This window comes from Schistocerca gregaria, chromosome 8, assembly GCF_023897955.1.
Source record: "Schistocerca gregaria isolate iqSchGreg1 chromosome 8, iqSchGreg1.2, whole genome shotgun sequence".
Classification (NCBI taxonomy): domain Eukaryota; kingdom Metazoa; phylum Arthropoda; class Insecta; order Orthoptera; family Acrididae; genus Schistocerca; species Schistocerca gregaria.
The window spans coordinates 268,908,189-268,929,826 of NC_064927.1; the positions used below are offsets into that span (position 1 = coordinate 268,908,189).

General features: G+C 35.9%; 1 protein-coding gene across 1 annotated transcript in view; it reads right to left on the reverse strand.

Moving 5' to 3' along the window:
• LOC126284614 (carboxylesterase 1C-like) overlaps nucleotides 1-21,638 on the reverse strand; it is a 487,963-nt gene that overhangs the window by 120,573 nt on the left and 345,752 nt on the right. The window contains exons 10-11 of the mRNA XM_049983679.1: nucleotides 19,911-20,058; nucleotides 1,371-1,515 (exon numbers count right to left, since the gene is read on the reverse strand). Coding sequence (XP_049839636.1) covers nucleotides 1,371-1,515; nucleotides 19,911-20,058 — 293 coding nt within the window. The remainder of the gene's footprint in view (nucleotides 1-1,370; nucleotides 1,516-19,910; nucleotides 20,059-21,638) is intronic.

The window sequence follows — 21,638 nt, forward strand, 5'->3', positions numbered from 1 at the left end:
CCAGAATCATACGCCGAACACGATGCCTTCTCGGTTACGCCACGTAGCCGTCCGGAGCCACGTCTGCTAGCGACCGTACATTCTGCCAGCAATCATGTGCAGTGATTTACATTCCTGTCACGTCTTTCTGTAGTATCGCAGAAAGAACATTCAGCTTCTCATAGCTGTGTGCGGCTGGTCCCGGCGAAGGTTCGAGTTCTCCCTTGGGCATGGGTGTGTGTGTTTGTCCTTAGGCTAATTTAGGTTAAGTTGTGTGTAACCTTGGGGACTGATGACCTTAGCAGTTAAGTCTCATAAGATTTCACACACACATTCTTGTTGCCGTATTACACGAAATCGTTCAAATTCAGTGAGATGCTGATAATGGCGTCTTTGTCGCCTTAAAGACTTTCTTAGCTAACATCAACTTACTACGTCCTATCTCAAAGCCAACTAATGATCACAATCGTTACGGCAGGAATTATAGGTATTATCTTTCAGATGTAGAAACAGGTCTACCAACTTTCGTTTATGTTGCACACCTTTTCCTTGGTGCCATGAATTTTTCCGTCAATGTATAATGAATATTATTTTCGAAAAAGTACAAAATATTGTAAAAAAATTTCTAACTATAGTTAAAAATCTATATTTCCCCAACCAGAGAATGAAATGGAATGGCTTTAGTTCAGTATACTAAAAAGTGACAGTGGCTTCTAAAGTACAGGGAAGGCAAGTATCAGAATATAACTCTGTCGGTGTAGGACGTGCCAAGCCCCGACAATTAAGGGTTATAAACACAATGATTAGTAGAAAAATGCCATTCAAAGCATTTAGTAAATATTTGTGATCGTGTCTCGTATTGCACATTGCATTTAAATATATGTACAGTTACTGTTGGTAATAAGTTAAGCATCCGCCGACACAGAAAACACAACATTTCGTCAGGCAATTGCTCCGTCAAAATTTTAGGGCCAGTGATGGTGGCAGCAATCTAAAACAGACAACACTCAGCACGAAATGTTCTGAATGGTACCGACTTATAATAATCAGTGCTTGAAGGCCGGAGGTCAATTTATCGCGCTAGTTTATTGGTGGTGCATAAAATTACTACTTTATACAGATAATCAGTTAATAATAAGACCGGTACCTATGCGACCCGAGGTGCCGTCGTACAAGAGGGTATTGGCTCTTCAACAAAAAAGTTCTATGCTCACTGATCTAAAGCACTACAAGAGGTAAAAAAAGTAATGAACGGCCAGAGCAGAAAATATAGCTTGACGAAACCAAATAACCAAAAACTACTTGGTGACTACAAGAGTGTGTGAAACGCCACATCTGTATCACAGAGAAACACAAAATTTAGTCATACGAAAGAAAACTATTCTACCTACCCAGTTGCTGCGAACTCCGCCCATATAGAAGTGAGCCTTCTCATCATTTGGAAGTCACGTTTGCCTTCTAAGCTGCTTCTGTCGAAGTCTGGAAACAGAGCCGGCCGTCTCAGCAGATAGATGAGGTCATCTTCGTTCACCACGTCTGTCAAACAGGTAATCCAGGTCATCATAAAGTCGGTTTCAGTATTTCTTAAATACAGTGTGATTTTTTCCACCATGTACAAACTGTTGGGATTGATCGATGAGAGGATCCAGAACAAAAAAGGCGTAATGAACTTACGTCTCGAAATGCATGGTTTCCATGCTAGAGACCATTTATTCAATCATGCTTTGTTACATAGACTGCAGTCTAATACGAGCTATACCACGCAGCGACAGTTAACAGTATGCATGGTTTCCTCCTAGAGGATGGTACTGTTCCTCATACATCATGCCCTAGCGTCCTCTCCTGTCAAAGTAATTGGTGATGTTGTGGCCGATTTACTTCTCTTGCCGACTCACCTTGCAGTGGATGTGATACAGCGTTGTACACAATGATTCCACAATCGAATCAAGAGGTTGCCGACATGATGTTTACTTCCGGAAAGCCAAATGGCAACGGGAAGTGGGCAACAAGGTTGTATAAGGACCCCTATCCCCTCCGTCAACCACCACAGCATACAATGTTTGCAACAGTGTTTCGCCGTTTGTCTGAGACAGGGCACTTTCAGGAAGCAGTAAAGCATGAAGGATGTACCCGGACACTAGACTTGGGAGGAAAATGTGATTACCACTGTGGACTGCAAGCGCCGTGTCAGTACCAGGCAGAGTAAGCCAGACGACTATGTGGAGGATTCTCCATGACAATTGTTACTACCCTTATCACTTATAGTGTGTGCAGGGCTTACTAGCGACAGAATTTCTACATTGGGAGCAGTTTTGGCACTGGTTTCTTCACCAGGCAACCAAGATTCCTGAATTTGTGTAATCCATCCTATTCATAGATGAGGCCACCTTTACATGGAGTGGTATCTTCAACTTTTATAACAGTCAGCTGTGGGATAGTATGCTGAACCCCTATGGTATGGTGACAGGGATTCATTAGCATTGATGCAGCCGGAATGTGTGGCTCGAGATACTTGGCGACTGTATTTGTGGACTAGTCTTCCTTCCACGTCGCATAACAGACCGGAACATTCGGCGTTTCTTGCAGGTGCTTTGCCTCTCCTGCTGGAAGAAGTGCCACTGATGATTTGAAGGATTATGTGGCTGCTACATGATGGTGCTTCAGCCCACTTCGGCGTTAATTGTGTCGGCCCTGGTCGATGGATTGGACAAGGGGGTCCAGTTGCATGGCTTGCTCTTTCCCCGTATCCCAATCCGTGTGATTTCTGGTTATGGGGCCTTCTCAAAAGTATCTTGCATATAGAGCCCTCCAGGTGTGGAGACACTGGAGCTGCCTTTGACACTGTTCGTATGCAATCTGGCCAATACGAATGTGTGAGACACAACATGCCACAGTGCATACATGCATGTCTGGAGGCACATGGAAATCATGTCCAGCACATACTGTAACTGTGGCTGAATGGTACAGAGCACATTAGACCACAGTCTCTGTAACAATGTATGATTGAATAAATGGTTTCTAGGATGGAAACTATGCATTTTCGGACATAAGTTCATTAGACCGTTTTTGTTGATACCTAGAGTTTGTACATGGTGGAAAAAGTCATCCTGTATACCCGCAGAGGTGTCTCGGTAAAGGTTTTCCTATATAAATAAGCTCTTTACTCTATAAATATGCAGTATGTAAGTGCCATCTAAATATATTATTCATCAGTTAGCATGTTTGACAGTTCATATTAAAACAAAGAAAAGAAAGAAGGTAAGATAGCTAATCAACAGATCAACTATACTTAAAACACATCTGCCAGATGCATGTAGGTACTGACATATCATTTAACGTTATTTTAAAGATATGAACAGATTGCTGGACTCACATGCAATGCAAGTTTCCCGTTATAGATAAATGAAGGAAACTGAATACAGTAGGTACAGACTGAGCTTCTTGAGAGAGACCGAAATTTTACATCTATGTGCAGACGCATTCTCTGTTTTTGCACATCTATCTTCTCGGGCTGAGTGCCTGACATATGTGCGAACTCGTTCCTGGTGTCAGGGTAGTTAAATAACGAAAATAACAAATATTTGCGATGATATTTTTTTAATACCACATCAGCAGTGATGTATATCACAAAGAATTCACTGGTTCAGTCTTCACAGCAGTACAGTATTTTGCAAATGAAGATTTCTTGTGTGCACAGAATTCAGCGTGTATTCTGTCAAACTGATGGGTGTTCCTTTAGCTTCTTCTTTTGACAGCCTATTGATGAAGTGTTCTATATCATCTGCATGCACACTATGCATATGGAGATAGTTAACAATATCTTTATACACAGTTTGAACACATGGAAGCCTTTGGTTCAGTCTTTCCAACACAAGGGATTGCACCATCCAGATCTCAACATGAGTGTCACACCACTGTACAGTGATGCCATAGATAACACAGGCCAGAACAGAAAATGTCTGGAGATAGAGAATACTCAGAGGTCAGATGTTGATTGACGTAGGATTCTGCATGACACCATTTATTCCATTCAAATTATATAAACCACACTTAATGCTTCTCAATGCATTTTCAATCTCTAACACAATATGCCAGAGATTGTCCACTGATGCTTGTATACAATATTTAAGTGCTTCAAACTGCTACGTGTTAGATTGCAAGTTGAAGTGGAAAGCAGATGAGCACTTGGAGGAATCGGCAGCTTCTCATCCATCACATCTACACTCTGTCCTTGCGGTAACACTAGAATGTTCTGGGATGGTGTGTACATCAGATACCATAACCTGCACCATGTGACAGAGCAATTAAGCACAGTTATTCTGAGAGTCGGACACTTTCTGGGTATCTTCATTACACAAATCAGTGCACAAGATGGATTGTAGCAGCTCGTTATTCTGCTCTAACATGCTGGTCATGCGTACTACAGTATCCCACAGTGCTGCTACTGCTACTGATTCTTATAGGCTTAAGTTCACTGCAGGTCTCAATGAGCCCATGGTATTTGCTGCTAGTCCAGATACGCTGGATGGCAATGACAGTGCAGACACACCAGAGACCGCTGAACAAAGAGGAAGAAACAATAAGCATCCGCAGATAATGTCAAGGAGTTGAATAAAGAAAGGGAATTCGACAAAGAAGAGGAAGGACCACTACATCAGGTAACAGTAGCAACGACATGTAATGAGTACTTAATTTTACACTTCTGTGATGCAAAGGCAGAAGAGCATTTTATATATATATATATATATATATATATATATATATATATATATATATAAATTAAATCAACTGATGTTATTAATGTTAACTAAATATACATTTTTTACAATAACATAACTAAAAAAAATAAACAACTGATTTCTAACTTCATTATTTAATTCACTACATTATTGTGGCATAATAACATGTAATAGTTAATAAAATTAAGTTATTTAAGAAAAATCACATTGTGATTGTAAGTAAATTAATTAAAATGTATTAGTTAACAAAAGAAAGTTATATTAAAAATTATATAGAATTGAAGTGCAACCAACAGTTATACTTGCATCCAAGCTAAGAAAATAAAAAAATGAATTAGTTAACAAAAGTAAATTATATCAAAATGTTCAGTTTTTATTTTTGCTATTTTCCTTAAAGTGTTTCAGAAATATATATAAGCATGCAGTTAACACTTTTATAAATTTTTTAAATTCTTCATTCATTTACATAGAAGCAAATGTTAGTAATTAAAAATTTTCAGTAAGTAATTTATGTTGTCCATCATAAGTAAGACTCTTTTTTCCATACATAATTACATAACCAAGTTTATCATATGGAATTTTATAATTAAAAATTGCACAAAGTTTCATATTTGTTTTCGTTGTACTTATAACATTTTTCTATGTGCCATATTGATTATATAAATTGTATAATTAGTTATAAAATTAAATGGATTAATATCGATATCTGATTTTAGTAAGGTAATTCTTTTAAAATCTAGAAATGCATCATATGCTTTTAGAAAATTACATGGTGCATTAATATTCCACATTCCTTGAGGAAATACTTCATTTTTACGATTTTTTAAATATGTATTCTGAATGACGAATCAACTAATTTATTATTTTTACGATTTGTCTGAAATACAACAAAAACAAAATATGGCATATCAAATTCTGTAGAGTTATAGAAATTTGTTATGTCTCGTTCAAAACTATTTTTACTAATAAACCAGCAACTTCTTCTGTTTGAAGTTCATAAAAAGAAATAGGAATTTTAGGATTTTTAAAATTATTTTCACATATTTAACAACTGGTACACCAATTACCATAGTGTCTATACTAATTTTACCTTCATTTGGAAGAGTATCTTTTATTTCAACACCAGCATCATTTTTATGAAACAAACATAAAATTGAATCTCCAGAAGAAAAACAACGTGTAAAAACTATAGTTAAGTTCCCTTAAAACATGTTGTTGTTGTGGTCTTCAGTCCAGAGACTGGTTTGATGCAGCTCACCATGCTACTCTATCCTGTGCAAGCTTCTTCATCTCCCAGTACCTACTGCAACCTACATCCTTCTGAATCTGATTAGTGTATTCATCTCTTGGTCTCCCTCTACGATTTTTACCCTCCACACTGCCCTCCAATAGTAAATTGGTGATCCCTTGATGCCTCAACACATGTCCTACCAACCGATCCCCTCTTCTAGTCAAGTTCTGCCACAAATTTCTCATCTCTCCAATTCAATTCAGTACCTCCTCATTAGTTATGTGATCTACCCATCTAATCTTCAGCATTCCTCTATAGCACCACATTTCAAAAGCTTCTATTCTCATCATGTCTAACGTATTTATCATCCATACATGACTACACTCCAGACAAATACTTTCAAAAACGACTTCCTGACACTTAAATCTATACTCGATGTTAACAAATTTCTCTTCTTCAGAAATGCTTTCCTTGCCATTGCCAGTCTACATTATATATCCCCTCCACTTCAAACATAATTTCTTTATAATCTTTAAAAAAATCCACCAAGTAATGACAATGGATAAAGTACTTAATTTCTTTTGCAATTTATTTTTCCTGTGTTAAGAATATGTCCTTCTACACTTAATTGGTCAGTAACTGATGAAGTTAAATCTAGCAAAACTGTTGATAAAATAATAGGATGTTCAATTCTAGATAGTATATTATTTCCTTTTTATTTTTATGTTCTCAAAGAAATTAGTTACATATTTATCAATTAATTTTTTATTTAATTTTCCATCATAAGTTGGATAATCTGTACCATGATTTCCAATAATACTAAAATTCATGTATAATCGTGCAAGATTTGGATGAAGCCTACCATCACTAATATTTATTTCTATTTCTGTATCTTTGTTAGGAAAATCTAAATAATTTTTTGTTTTTTCACTAACAGGAGATAAACAAAACTGATAAGATTCAATTTTATTCATGATTTATTTGGGGAAAAATTATTAAGATACTTTTTAAATTTCTGTTACAGTAGCACCATTAAAGTCATTTAAATTATCATTTTCGTCAGTTATATCTTCTACATCTTGAATTGTATTACAAATAGGAACATTTACAGGATAATTTGGTTCATAAATTATGGGTCCACCAAAAGCTGCATTACATTTAAATAAAGCAATAATATTAGTTTCTTTATGAAATTGTGATAATTATGTTTTACATACGTTGCATCAGCAAGAACAAAATTTCTATTTATTAATTCAAAAGGATCTATTTTAGGAACATCCTAAGGTAGATCTTTTTCATTAGCTTGAACAACTTGATTATTAAAACAAAGTAAGCTTCCAGTACTATCTGCTATGGATACACAATTTTCCATAATTTTCAATAACAATTCTGTTTAAAATATCATCTAATTTAATGTGTATATTAGTTTAACTATTTTGACCTACAGGAATTTCTATTGTTTCTCTACCACAATAAAGTTAATTATTTTTTGTTATAATACTATGTGTTAGAAACCAACTAACACATTAGTATAATTATTAAGTACAGGAACACTACATCTTTTTCTCAGTGTAGAAGATTTATCACTAAGTTGAAATAATCTACTCAGTTACTACTGAAAAATTATTAATAAGAGAGTAAATGTAAATAGTTGAAACAATTATTAATCAAAACAGATTGGGAACCTACAGTAAGAAATCCAGAAAATAATTTAAAAACAAACATGGTAAACTTCTACCAAATTCTATAAGATGTGCAATAATTGGACCAAGTGGTTATGGCAACACAACATTAATGATTGATAATTATATCTTAACTCCAGAATGGTTCAATGGGAATAAAATTAAACATTTGAATGTTTATTCAAAAAGTTTAGAACAACAAAAGTATCAAAAATTTATTTAAAAAATGTAAAACATTTGAATATAAAATTATTGAAAACATTGTCAGTTTTTTGTAAATAATGAAGAAAATTTCATCTAAATGAATGTGAAGATAATTCAGTTGTTGGTAAGTGGTTAGTATTTGATAATTCACATAACATTTGGGTAAATGAAGATAAAGTAAATTTATAAAGAATTAGTTGACTATTTAGTTTAACAATCTATTAGTTTCCAAATAATTAGTTTTTTTAAAGAATTTGTTTACTACTTAGTTTAACAATAAGTTTAAAAATAAGTATCAACTATTTACATCTAATTTTGAATTCGAACATTTTATACCTTAATTATTTTACCTTTTAATTGAATTATTTCACCTGTAATTGAATTATTTCATATATCATTTAAATTTATCATCTTTTAATTGAATTATTTCATCATTTATTTTAATTCCATCATCTTTTATTTTAATTATTTCATTGTTTAATATATTCAGTCTTTATAGTTTTCATATACAATAATCTTTGTGTTTTTTTCTTCTTTGTAAAATTTTATTTTATCTCTGTATAAAGTTTCCATTTATATAGAAAAATTTTATATAAATTTTTTATTAACTTTATATAGAAACAATTTTGTTAATTATATAACTTATAATGGCCATATGGTAACATTGAGTCGAAACAAGGCCCTGGGAGTAGACAACATCCCATTAGAATTACTGACAGCCTTGGGTGAGTCAAACAAAAACTCTACCATCTGGTAAGCCATATGTATGAGACAGGCGAAATACCCTCAGACTTCAAGAAGAATATAATATTTCCAATCCCAAAGAAAGCAGGCGTTGACAAGTGAAAATTACCGAACTATCAGTTTAGTAAGACACGGTTGCAAAATACTAACGCGAATTCTTTACAGACGGATGGAAAAACTGGTAGTAGCCGACTTTGGGGAAGATCAGTTTGGATTCCCTAGAAATATGGGAACACGTGAGGCAATACTGACCCTACGACTAATTTTAGAAATTAGATTAAGAAAAGGCAAACCTACATTTCTAGCAATTGTAGATATAGAGAAAGATTTTGACAATGTTGACTGGAATACTGTCTTTCAAATTCTAAAGGTGGCAGGGATGAAACACAGGGAACGGAAAGCTATTTACAATTTGTACAGAAACCAGTTGGCAGTTGTAAGAGTTGAGGGGCCTGAAAGGGAAGCAGAGGTTTGGAAGGTCGAAGTAGAGATGGAGAGGATATAAAATGTAGACTGGCAATGGCAAGGAAAGCGTTTCTGACTAAGAGAAATTTGTTAACATCGGGTATAGATTTAAGTGTCAGGAAGTCGTTTCTGAAAGTATATGTATGGAGTGTAGCCATGTATGGAAGTGAAACATGGACGATAAATAGTTTGGACAAGAAGAGAATACAAGCTTTCTAAATGTGGTGCAACAGAAGGATGGTGAAAATTAAGATGGGTAGATGAAATAACTAATTAGGAGGTATTGAACAGAATTTGGGAGAAGAGGAGTTTGAGGCACTAATTGACGAGAAGAAGTGACCGGTTGGTAGAACATGTTCTGAGGCATAAAGGGATCACAAATTTAGCATCGGAGGGAATCGTAGAGGGAGACCAAGAGAAGAATACACTAAGCAGATTCAGAAGGCTGTAGGTTGCCATAGGTACTGGGTGATGAAGAAGCTTGCACAGTATAGAGTAGCATGGAGAATGGCATAAACCAGTCTCTGGACTGAAGACCACAACCACAACAACAATGGTAATGTAACTATTTTATATTTCGATACATATCTTTTATTATCATGAGGACTTAGTGCTTTTTCTCTTAGTTGAGTTGTATAGTTCATGTTTTTCACTTTTAATTAAATTAAAAAATCTGTATTGTTGTATGTTGTTAAACAGAACCTATAATTCCTATAGATTTTTTCTCTATTTTATCACCAACTTTATGAGCATGCATTTTTGCCATTAAGACACAAAATTCTTCTATTTCTTTTCTATTACATTCATCTTTCATTTTACCAACAACTTCTTTGTTTACTTGTGGAATATTATGTATATATTCTGCTGGATAATCACTTGTATGAAAGTAATCAATCATCGATTTCGAATCTTCATAGAAATCTTCAGTTTTCATAACTCAATATTTTCTCCATATTTAGGTTTCCAAACTCTATAGCTATAATCATACATTAATTCTTTAGATAAATCAAGTATACTCTATCCAACATATATAGGTTGAACAAATTTTATATTAGCTTTATTCATAGCAGCCAAATTTTCGTTAAATATAATTTTACATTTATAGTTGGATTAGCTACACGTTTAACACATATTTAACTATTTGAAACTAATTTTATATCTTGTCTATTTCTTACATTCTCCATTGTTACAGTAAATACAGAATTATTCATTCATTTGTTGACACTTTTTCAAAATTATTTGTAGCTTTTGTTCTTCACTGTGTGTTTAAATCTACATACTGTTTTAGCCAATCAGTTTGTTTAAATTTTAAGACTTAATGTATTTTTATAAGTCGCATTTCTAAAGATAAATACTGTTTAAGATTTCTATACGGTACTACATAATTATGCATATTATTGAAAGTACTTATTAATATACTTTTATTTGTACCTGGAACATGTTTTGAATCAGGAGCTTATATAATTTGATATTCTTTATTTTTAAAATCTTCTAAATATTTATTATCTGCTTTTGCATATGATTTATAACATTGTGAAATTCCTCCTCTTATTCCTTTTTCGACGATTAAAAGCATATCATAATCATATAATAATTCAAGTTATTGATCAGTAATTTTATTACATTACATCCTAAGATAAACCTGGAGCTGAAAAACAACAAGAACGATCTAGATTACAAGTTTGTTTACATGTTTTTCTAAAATTTTCAGAAACATCACTTAACAATAGTACATAAGTTTTAAGATACAAATCATGATAGTCACTAAAGCTTTTTTATTGAATTTTTGCGAAACTTCTCGTTTTATATATTTTCTAAATTTTTATGACAATTTGGTCCTCTCTAAAGAACACGATTTTTATAATTTTCATTTATATATTTAATATAACAAAATCCACTTGATACATGTTTTTGATACTTCATTGTATATGGTTTTTCTTGAATTGGTTCACAATTATCCACTTTAAAGGTAAAGTGTCAAAATCAGCACAGATAACAAACTGTACTTTCTGTGTATACCGATAACTTTTAAACTATACAAATTCTCCTTCACATGACATTTCTATTTTTAATGGTTTTTTAGTTAAACAATTATCTGTGGAATTATCTAATTTTTCTTTACTATTAATAGAAAGGAAACATAAATCACAAACCAATTTTACTATTCCATTTTTTGTAATTGGACTTGATACAATCCTAGATAAATTTTTGTATAGCAATAGTGTGAAATATCATCTTTCTTAAAATAAAGCAATATTAGATTATGCAATTTTTAATGGATTCACTTGATGTTTTTCATCATCATCATCAAATGAAGAAACATTAATAGATGTATTAATTATATTTTTTATTTTTGGATTATGATCAACTAATACTAGAAATTCAATATTTTTAAGTTTTTTTATCAGGATCAAGGCCAACACTTTTATATTTTGTTACACTTTCAGTATGTTGATCTATAGGATACAAATGTGCTTTAATAGATCATAAAAAAGACTTTCATCATTATTTTTCACATTAACACATACTTTTCTATATTTATTTTATCTGGCAAATCAATATAAGATGATCCTTTTAGTTGGATTTATGTATTAATTGCTAGTTGTAAACACACAATTCTATTTATTGACCATCCTGATCCTTGGGCTTGAAAATTAGATATTTTCTAAAATATCTCATTTACCATATTTAAATTTCTTATAAAAATCTTGTTCTGTTAAAATGGTATAGTTTCGTGTTTGTTGTCCAAATTCTAGAACTTTTTCATTTATTTCTTCTGTTTGGAGTTTATGTTCCAAATATAAATTAAAATTTATCTATAAACCATAATGTACTTTGAAATAGGCATTAACAATTTAAAAAATTTTTTTACAACAGCTAAAAATATTTAGGATCAAGTATATTATGTTATTTTCGACATTTATAGGCTCTAATCTGTTTTCAAATGCTTTTCCAACTAAGTAATCTTGAGATGTTTTTCAGTTTCAGTTTTACATATATATTTGTATTAAATGGAAATATTTCTTTTAATGGTTTACCTTCTTTAGTTACAAACACATAACAAATATTATAATATGGTACCTTTTCCCAAAAATTCTCTCTACATTCAGGTATATAATTTTTAACAATATTTGTTTTATTTTTACTTACTTCATCATGTATATTTATTTTAACAATATTTGTATAATTTTAATTAACTTCAGCCATATTATTTTTATAATTTTCAGTTATTTCAGATTTATTTTTATTTTAAACAATATTTGTATTATTTTACTTACTTGAGATATTTTCTAACATCATTTGTATTATTTTCACTTACTTCAGATGTATTATTTCTAACAATAATTGGACGATTTCTAATAATTAATGTAATTAAATCATCTTTATGTAAATTTGAGTATCTTTATAAATTATTTACTTTACAAAATTAACAAAGAGTAGCATAGTAAATTGCTGTAGTTGTTGGGCTTCAAATATAACTTTCCATTTTCTATCTTTCAATTATTACAAAACAATTAATTAGATATGCAAAATATATTTTTAATAAAATGATTATCATTTAACAAATAGATAAGGATTATTATTTAATAGATAAATAATCACAAAGTGAATTATTTAATTATTTAGTGTAACAATAAGTTTGCAAACATTGGTTAATCATAATTAAAAATAAAGAGAATTAGTTTTTATAGAAATATTTAACTTTTTATTTAACAATCAGTTTACTATTTAGTTAAGCAATCAATTAGTTTTCTATTTAGTTTAATAATCAATCTAGTTTTAATAATTTATTACATTAGCTATAAAGGAGTATTGTTCAATAAATAATAAATCAGAATGTTAAAGCTTTCTTACTCTTTATTTATTCTAACATACATTACTCACATTTACTATTATGTCTATGTTTATGTGTGGGATTTATGTAAAGACAATTTAAATCTTTTTATTTTTTGAGAACTTTCACTTTTCTTTGTAAATGTAGCTTTTTATTCAGTTTCAACTTCTTCATTATTCATTGTAGATGTACATTTTTCTTTATTATTCATTGTTAATAAAATTTTTGTATGTTCTTCACTTGGATTTCATCGTAAATGTTCTTTGAAATAATATTTAGTAACACTTTTTGCACATGCACAAGGAATTCGATTTTTATTGTAATTTTGTACATGATATTTATTTATACATGGTCTACATATAGTTCTATAACCATCATTTGTGTAGTTTTGTAATGAATATTATCAGTTGCCAACTATGTAATACATTATTTCCAAACTGTTTATTTCACAGAAAATTATTGTAGAACTCTCTCCTTTTATACATATAAAAATATATTCGATTTGTGAAAAAGTAAATTTTTATAATTCTACAATTTAAATATGTAAATTATTACCATAATATCCTTCTTCATCGTGAGCATCAATATAGCATAAATATCAATTATATAAATATTTTCTGGTTCTTGATTGTTAATAATAGTTCTACACAGGGGAAAATTTTATTTTTCCTTTAACCATTTATCAATACATTATTTATGAAAAATATGATTGCAACTTGTATTAACACAGTGATTATTATTTCATTACTTAAACAAATAGAACAATAAATATCTTTTTCACATAGCTCAATAGTTTCATAAGTATCTTTTTCTTTAGCTTGCATTTCTTTTCTGTTCTCCATTTATACGAAATAAAAAATGAAAAAGAATCATTTTCATTGAATCATTTATCTATAAGATCAAAATGACGATCTTTTAAAAATATGTGTACTATAAACTAAAATTTTATTTTTGTAAAACTAATGAAATTTTTTTCATTATAAATGGAAACTACTTTAATTTAGAAGCTAAATAATTTAAGTATTTCTAAAGAAATTAGAAAAGTAAATGAGCTAGAGATAAACATTTTGTATAATATTATGAGCCATCATTATTTAAATACTAGTATTGTAGAACAACTTTGTCTAGAACTTAATAATGATTTTAAAGTTAATGTACCAAATAGATTTACTAAATTAATTGATGATATTTATTTTGTAGTAATTAAAAATGGAGAAATTATAATTAAATGTAAAGGAATGTAGAAACTTAAAAATGATGAATTTCATGATATAGTGTTCACAATGTGATTTTTTGAAATAATGTATTTTTATCAACTAATATATTTTAATTAATTTACTTATGTTCACAATGTGATTTTTAAAATTATTTACTTTGTTAACTTATACATTTTAATTAATTAACTTATCTTCACAATGTGATTTTTAAAAAAATAACTTACTTTATTAACTAATACATGTTATTGTGCTACAATCACGTAGTAAAGCAGATAATGAAGTTAGAAATCAGTTGTTTATTGTATTTAGTTGTATCATTGTAACAGTTAGGTAATTTACTTAATGTTAATAAAATCGGTTGATTTAGTTAAATATACCAAATTTTAAATTTAATTTTAAAAACTGGTTGTTTCAAATATAAAATACAGAATTTATTTTAATGTTGTCTTCGTATCACAGAACCTACACAATTATCCTACTCGTGTGTGAGCCCAGCAGTGGCACAGGGCAGGAAGTAGCCACTGGAGTCGTGTTAATACCACCTGACATCTAGGAGTCCTCCTTTGGGCAGCGTGGCAGCTGATAATGGTCACAGGCCTGAGTGTGCAGGTGTGGCCTCTTGGCATACTCAAGAGAGCAGCGAGTGGTGCAACCTGATGATCACCAGGTAATTTAGGTCATCTGTGACAGTGTAATTGCGTGTGGTGCGTGCTTCATGCTGGTATTCCTTATATGACTTTAGAAAATATGTGCCACATTTGTTTGAGTATTCCACACACTGGGATTAATTTTCTGACTAGTTTCAGTAAACAATATTCCAAACACTCCAACAGATTTCCCACCAATCAAACAATATTTCCAGAATGGAACAGTATCCACCATGGAAAACTGTCCCACATAATTATTTAATCAATCAATTTGATTGGGTGGGAGGGGGGCTACTCGAATAACTCAGGCCTCATCTGAAGCAGCTCTTGTTCAATGATAGAATACTGAAAGTGGCACAATAGGTTAAGGGGAGGCAATGTGCCTCAATGGAGCTATTTTCAAACAAATTTTTCGATCAATGCATTTGGTCAATTAATTTGATGTAAAAAGTACTGACATGGAAAAGAACAATTGGTTGAGATGGCAATAAAGGAAGTGCACCAGAAACTCCCTTGAAAAGCGCGCAAAATTCAAATTCTGTGGGGATGGCAGGGAAGGGGGGGAAGGGAAAGGTACAGGCGAGGGGCTGAGATTTTCCAGAGAGACCCCCATTACTATACTACTCCTACTGGAAATTATTTCGAAGACTTTAAAGTTCCAAGTGCAGTTTGTCCTTACAGTCTTCGAGACATATTTATGGAAACATGTCATGGAATAATACCCACAGAGAAGGATTATCTTCAGGGAAGTAATGTATACACAAAGATATATGTCTATATATACTTCTGTTCATAACATTTCATTAGTTAAATTCTGGCGACTGACTATTTTTTCTGAGAAACTAATCATATGAGTCATCATTCTTAACTTTTTGTTTTTGTGCTCTTCTTCCCTAGCATCCCAACCTAACTTCCTTGATCTGTGTAGCACCTGAGAGACTCTATCATATTGCCAATACTGCTGAGAGATGGAACAATGCCACAAGTTTGAGAGTAAAACAGACGAGACACATAACACAAAATGGAAAGAGAGGAAAAACCACAAGAGCGAAGGAAAGGCAACGAACTCTAAAAGGAACAAAAGAATACAAGAAAACATCAGAGAGACGCTAGAGACAGAAGGGAGTAAAACAAGAAAGCAGGTTACAGTGACTGGCCGACAACGAGAATAAAAAGGAAACGCCAGCCACTATGCAACACATTAAAACTTCCACCCTAAAAGCACTAGGGTGGAGGACACAGAGGGACAAAGGACATGCACTAAAACCTACACAGAAATATAAAACATCACTCTCACGCATAAAGTGATGTAAGACTAAAGCTGCTGTTGAGGCATCGTCGACCAACACCGACGGTAGGCTCGGAAAGTTAAAAGTCCGCCAAAGAGCGGCTAAAAGTGGGCAGTCAAGCAAGAGGAAGGCGACTGTCATTTGGGATCCACAGCGACACAGGGGTGGATACTCGCGACGGAGTAGGTAACCATGCGTTAGCCATGTATGGCGAATGCAGAGCTGGCAGAGGACAACTGACTCCCTGTGAGAGGGCCAGATGGAAGACTTCCACATGTTCATCGTCTCGTTAATGACACTCAGCTTGTTGTGCATACTGTTATGCCATTCCATCTCCCAAAGCTTGGAAACCCTGCAGTGTAAGACAGAACGCAGGTCAGCTTCGGAGATCCCCATCTCCAGAAGCGGTTTCCGCGTCGCCTGTTTGGCCATCCTGTAGGCAAGTTCGTTGCCTGCGATTCCGACGTGTCCTGCGGTCCACACAAACACCATTGAACGCTGAGACCGTCCCAGGGCATAGATGGACTCCTGGATAAACGCTACCAGAAGATGGTGAGGGTAGCACTAGCCGATAGTTTGTAGGCTGCTCAATGAGTCAGTACACAGGAGAAATGACACGCCAGGGCATGAGCGGATGTGCCCAGGAGCACGAGATATGGCCGCCAGCTCTGGAGTGGAAACACAGCAGCCATCTGGCAAGGAGTGCTGTTCAATATGTCCTCCATGAGCATACGCAAAGCCTACGTGGGCATCAGCCATCAAGCCGAAGGTGTAAACCACGTCAGAGCACCAGAACACGTCAAGAATAAAGAGGAAGTGACAGCGGAGAGCGGCGGGGTTCACGGAGTCCTTAGGGCCGTGCAAAAGGTCCAGACGAAGCTGCGGCTGAGGCGTACACCATAAAGGCGTACGTGAACGGACCGCAAGTTGAGGTGGTAAAGGGAAGGACTCCAGTTCAGAGCGAAGGGACCGCACGCAAACCGCAGTCGTTAGCCGCGACCTGGGCCGCCGATGCGGGAACTGGAGCGCCGCCAGCGGGAAAAGGAGGCGGTAATTCGAATGCTCAGGAGAGCTGAGAATGTGTGCAGCGTAACTGGGGAGCAGTTGTGCACGTCTGATCTGCAATGGAGGGACCCCAGCCTCCACCAGCACACTTGTCACCAGACTCGTCCTAAAAGCTCCTGTTGCTAGTCGAACCCGGCACTGGTGCACAGGGTCACGTAAATGCAACGCTGAGGGCGATGCCGAACCATAAACCACACTCCCATAATCAATTAGGGATTAAGCAAGTACTCTGTAGAGCTGCAGCAGCGAAGAGCGATCAGTACCGCAATTTGTGTTGCTCAGGCAATAGAGGGCATTGAGGTGCTGTCAGCACTTCTGCTTATGCTGACTTAAATGAGGAACCCATGTCAATCGAGCGTCGAAAACCAGTCCTAAGAATCGATACGTCTCCACTACAGTGAGTGGATCGTCATGAAGGTAAAGTTCTGCGTCCGGATGAACGGTACAACGCCGACAGAGGTGCATGACACACGACTTTGCAGCTGAAAACTGGAAGCTGTGGGCTAGAGCTCATGAGTGCGCTTGGTGGATGGCTCCCTGTAGGCACCGCTCTGCAACACCAGTACTGGAGCAGCAATTTCCTTGCTCTTCAGCAACAAGCAGAAATCTAGGAAGGGAGTGGCGCAAGGGACCCCTTCCTAGCGAGAGAAGCTGAAGAAGACTTAACGCTTCTCAAGCTTAGAAGTGGTGATGGACATCCCGAGTGTTTGGGGCGGGCGTAGTTGCTCCCAAAGTAGGTCGTGTGGGAGCAACAGGGAGGGAAATGCCCCCCCCCCCCACCATCAAGGGGGCAGGTGTAGTCTTCTGGATATGAGAGGTGACTGGGGTTGGTGGAGCTGGTGATGCCAGAACTGTTGTAGCGACAGCATAAGACGATGTCATACATACAGGACGCAGGTGTTCAAATTTTCTCTTAGACTCAGTGTAGGTCAGTCAGTCCAGGGTCTTGTACTCCATGATTTTCCTTTCTTTCTGGAGAATCCTGCAGTCTGACGAGCAAGGCGAATGGTACTCTCCAGAGTTGACACAGATTGGAGGCGGGGCACATGGAGTATTGGGATGTGATAGGCGTCCACAATCTCAGAATGTGACGCTGGAAATACAGCAGGAAGACATATGGCCAAACTTCCAGCACTTAAAGCACATCAGGGGAGGGATTAGGGCTTTACATCACAGTGGTAGATCATCACCTTGACCTTCTCAGGCAATGTATCGCCCTCAAAACGCAAGATGAAGGCACCAGTGGCAACCTGATTATCCCTCGGACCCTAGTGGACACACCAGACGAAATGTTCATCTTGTCGCTTTAAGTTGCCGCGCAGCTCATCGTCAGACTGCAAAAGAAGGTCCCTGTGAAATATGATATCTTGGACCATATTTAAGCTCTTATGGGGCGTGACGGTTACAGAAAAATCCCCCAACTTGTCACAAGCGAGTATCGTGCATAACTGGGCAGAGGATGCTGTTTTGATCAAGACTGACTGAGATCTCATTTTGGACAATGACTCCACCTTCCCAAACTTGTACCGTAAATGCTCAACAAAAACTGAGGCTTCATCATCACGAAAGATTCCCCATCAGCTTTTGAACATACAAGGCACTGGGGCGAATAAGATCTGCTTCCATCCTTAGCCTGAGGTTCCTCTGATGGTGTGGCCAGGGAGGGGAACGATCTGGGGTTGTACTACCGTGCACTGAATTGAGCTCGTGAACACTTAAGAGACTACTGGTGTTTCACCACCAGCAAGACCAGCAAGAAAAGATGGACTACGCTTCATTGCGTGTCATCCTCCCTGATGCCACCCACCTCGACCAAGGGGCCTCTGCACGGGCGCCACCCAGCAGCAGCAAGGGCCATCTGGCAGGATGGCCACTGCCAGGGGTCCCAATGCCCCAGCGGGATGGGAACCCACCCCTTGGCATATGTGGGGAGTTAACAGTGCAGGCACTAGCAGAGCGATCTCTGTGTGGTCAGGGGACTACAAGCAACGTTGTGCATGGTGGCCTGATCACAACGGACTGGCCACCATGCTGGATATCAGGTGCAAAGAAGTCGATGGTCATCGTCGATGCAGAAAGCGACACTGCATAGTGCATGGTGGAAAACGCATCCAGGAGTGTGTCGTCGCCAAAGAGATGGAGAATGAGCTGGACTACAATGCCACGACGAGAAAGTGGGCTAAAACTCTCAATGCACAATGGACACGATGCACAATGTAATGCGCCCTTCCCCAATTGGCTCACTCATCGGGAAAATTTTGAAGAATGGAGGTCAAACCCTCCTGGGGACCATCACATAAAGGCCAAAACGTGTGAGACTCCTTTTAGCCGCCTCTTACGACAGGCAGGAATATATTGGGCCTATTCTAATCCCCGGACCTGCAGAGGGTTCCAAGCAAGGGGACGTTACACCACATTCTGGTGTTCTTTGAATAACCCCTCATGGAAAACAGATGACTTTGTCGGTACACATATTTTAATCTGGACACGCGGCAAATGAATATATAGGCATGCCCCAGTCACAACTTCTGTTCTTTGTGCCACAAATTTCGTAACAAGAGGTGATGGAAAACGTTTGTTGGCGTGTGGTGTATATTGTTTTTGTAGACTAGTTAACACATTCTACTCCTAGGCGAAACAATGCAGACATAACCAACAGATTGCAAAGATAGCTATTTGGCTGACAGGAACGTTACCTTAATTGTCACTCTGAAGGAATTTGACATTGCTGAAGTAACCCTCTGATACTTGTATTTGGTATCACATTCACTAACATTAAAGAGAAGTTAATTTTTCAGGTTGTTCGAACTTACCGTCCTCTTTGAGAGCTTCGATGTTCTCAGCCATGGAATGCACACCACGGTATTCAAACCTGTATTGGTACAGATTCTCATGAAAGAGGAGTGCATGGTAGGCAACAGCCAGAATGTGGCCCAAGTTGTGTTCACGATCATTAAAAATCTGTCAACAAAACATATTTCCACTGGTAAGTTGATAGAAGCAATCAGGAGGATTTCTTAAAAGTTAGTCATCAACTCCAGTCACAATGTTCAATGATATTAATCATATTATAGTGGTGTAATCACTTTAAATTCCACGTCAAGTAGGACGACAAATTGCACAGAGAGAGACAGACAATATAGGCAAGCGTGGAGAAGATGAATTTTGCTTACACGTTATGGTAGAGAGGGAGCTATCTTCCACGTGGCCAAGCTGTGTTGCAGCAGGCACCCATACGTAAAACTGCTATGGTTGTGTCTGACGTATGACCGTGTGGGAGTCTAGACAGAGAATATCGCCGTCCAATGCGCCTCACAGCACGGCGTCCCAAGGGAACAGTATACTTATTGGATGTCAGGGTTAGTTGAGAAGGATGTGCAGAATGGCTCAAAACTGGGACGCCCCTGACATGAGGCTCTTTATGGCACACATGTGGAGCGTTCTGAAATATCATACTCCCATCATCAAACAAAATCCATACAAGAATCTTATAGACTTACAAACTACATGTACAATCAACCTGTCGCACAATAAAATACCAGAATAACTGCCATCATGTTACTTAGTCCGCTGCTTTGAGTGCCAGTGCTGTCATAATGCTTGTTCCTACTGAGTTACAATCTTCTATGATGAGAACACGGCTTTTCGAACTCCACCATGTATAAAATTATGTGGAATTGAGGAATAATTTTCAAAAACTTGAAAAAAATCACAAACAGTCAACCAGCAACAAGATAAAATGAAAATCTGGGAGGAAATTTTATTTTGCAGTGCTTCGCAAGAATTGATTTTAAAAAGAAAAGCAGTAGGAGAACAGAAAATTAGCAAAGTATCAGAATTAATAAAATTCTACACGCTCCCATGCACAGTGCAGAACTGTTTCGACGGTCTTCTGGAAGGAAAGGATAATGGCATCAGCACTGAGTTATCAACAGTCCTCTGAATCTCCTTGGGAAGTGGAGCGATCTGAGTTCAACAAAGCCAATGTTTTTGTGAAATATATGTTGGTTCATAACTAGGAGATTCTTGTTCCTAGGAATGATCATAATAAATAACGATAAAATGTGTTCCATATTTCTTCAACAAACTGGCGTCAGTCGTCTGACTGCTCCAGTAATCTACAGTAAATTGCTATTAGAGAGGGAAGCAACTTTTAACTGAAAATACTTCTGCTTTATGCTCCTGATGGAACGTAATGACTGAGATACTGTTCATGAGCACCTAGGTTATGTCCATAAGCAATAAACAACTGATAAAACTTGCAAACAAATGTCATTGGGTCCTGTTTGGCCCATCTGCAGCAAGCACACAACAGCTATCACTGATATAGTCTATTGATTGCTGCGTGGAGGCTCTGTGCTCAGCCTCTCCAAAAAAGACACCGCTTGATGAAGAATAAGCACCAATCCCCATTTGCCAATAGTTACAAACGTTTGTCTCCAAGCTGAAAATTTTTTTACAATGAGACGAAGTAACCATGAGATCATAAAACAGAATAGTAAATGACTGTGGAGCAATAATGCTCTCACAGATAACGATAT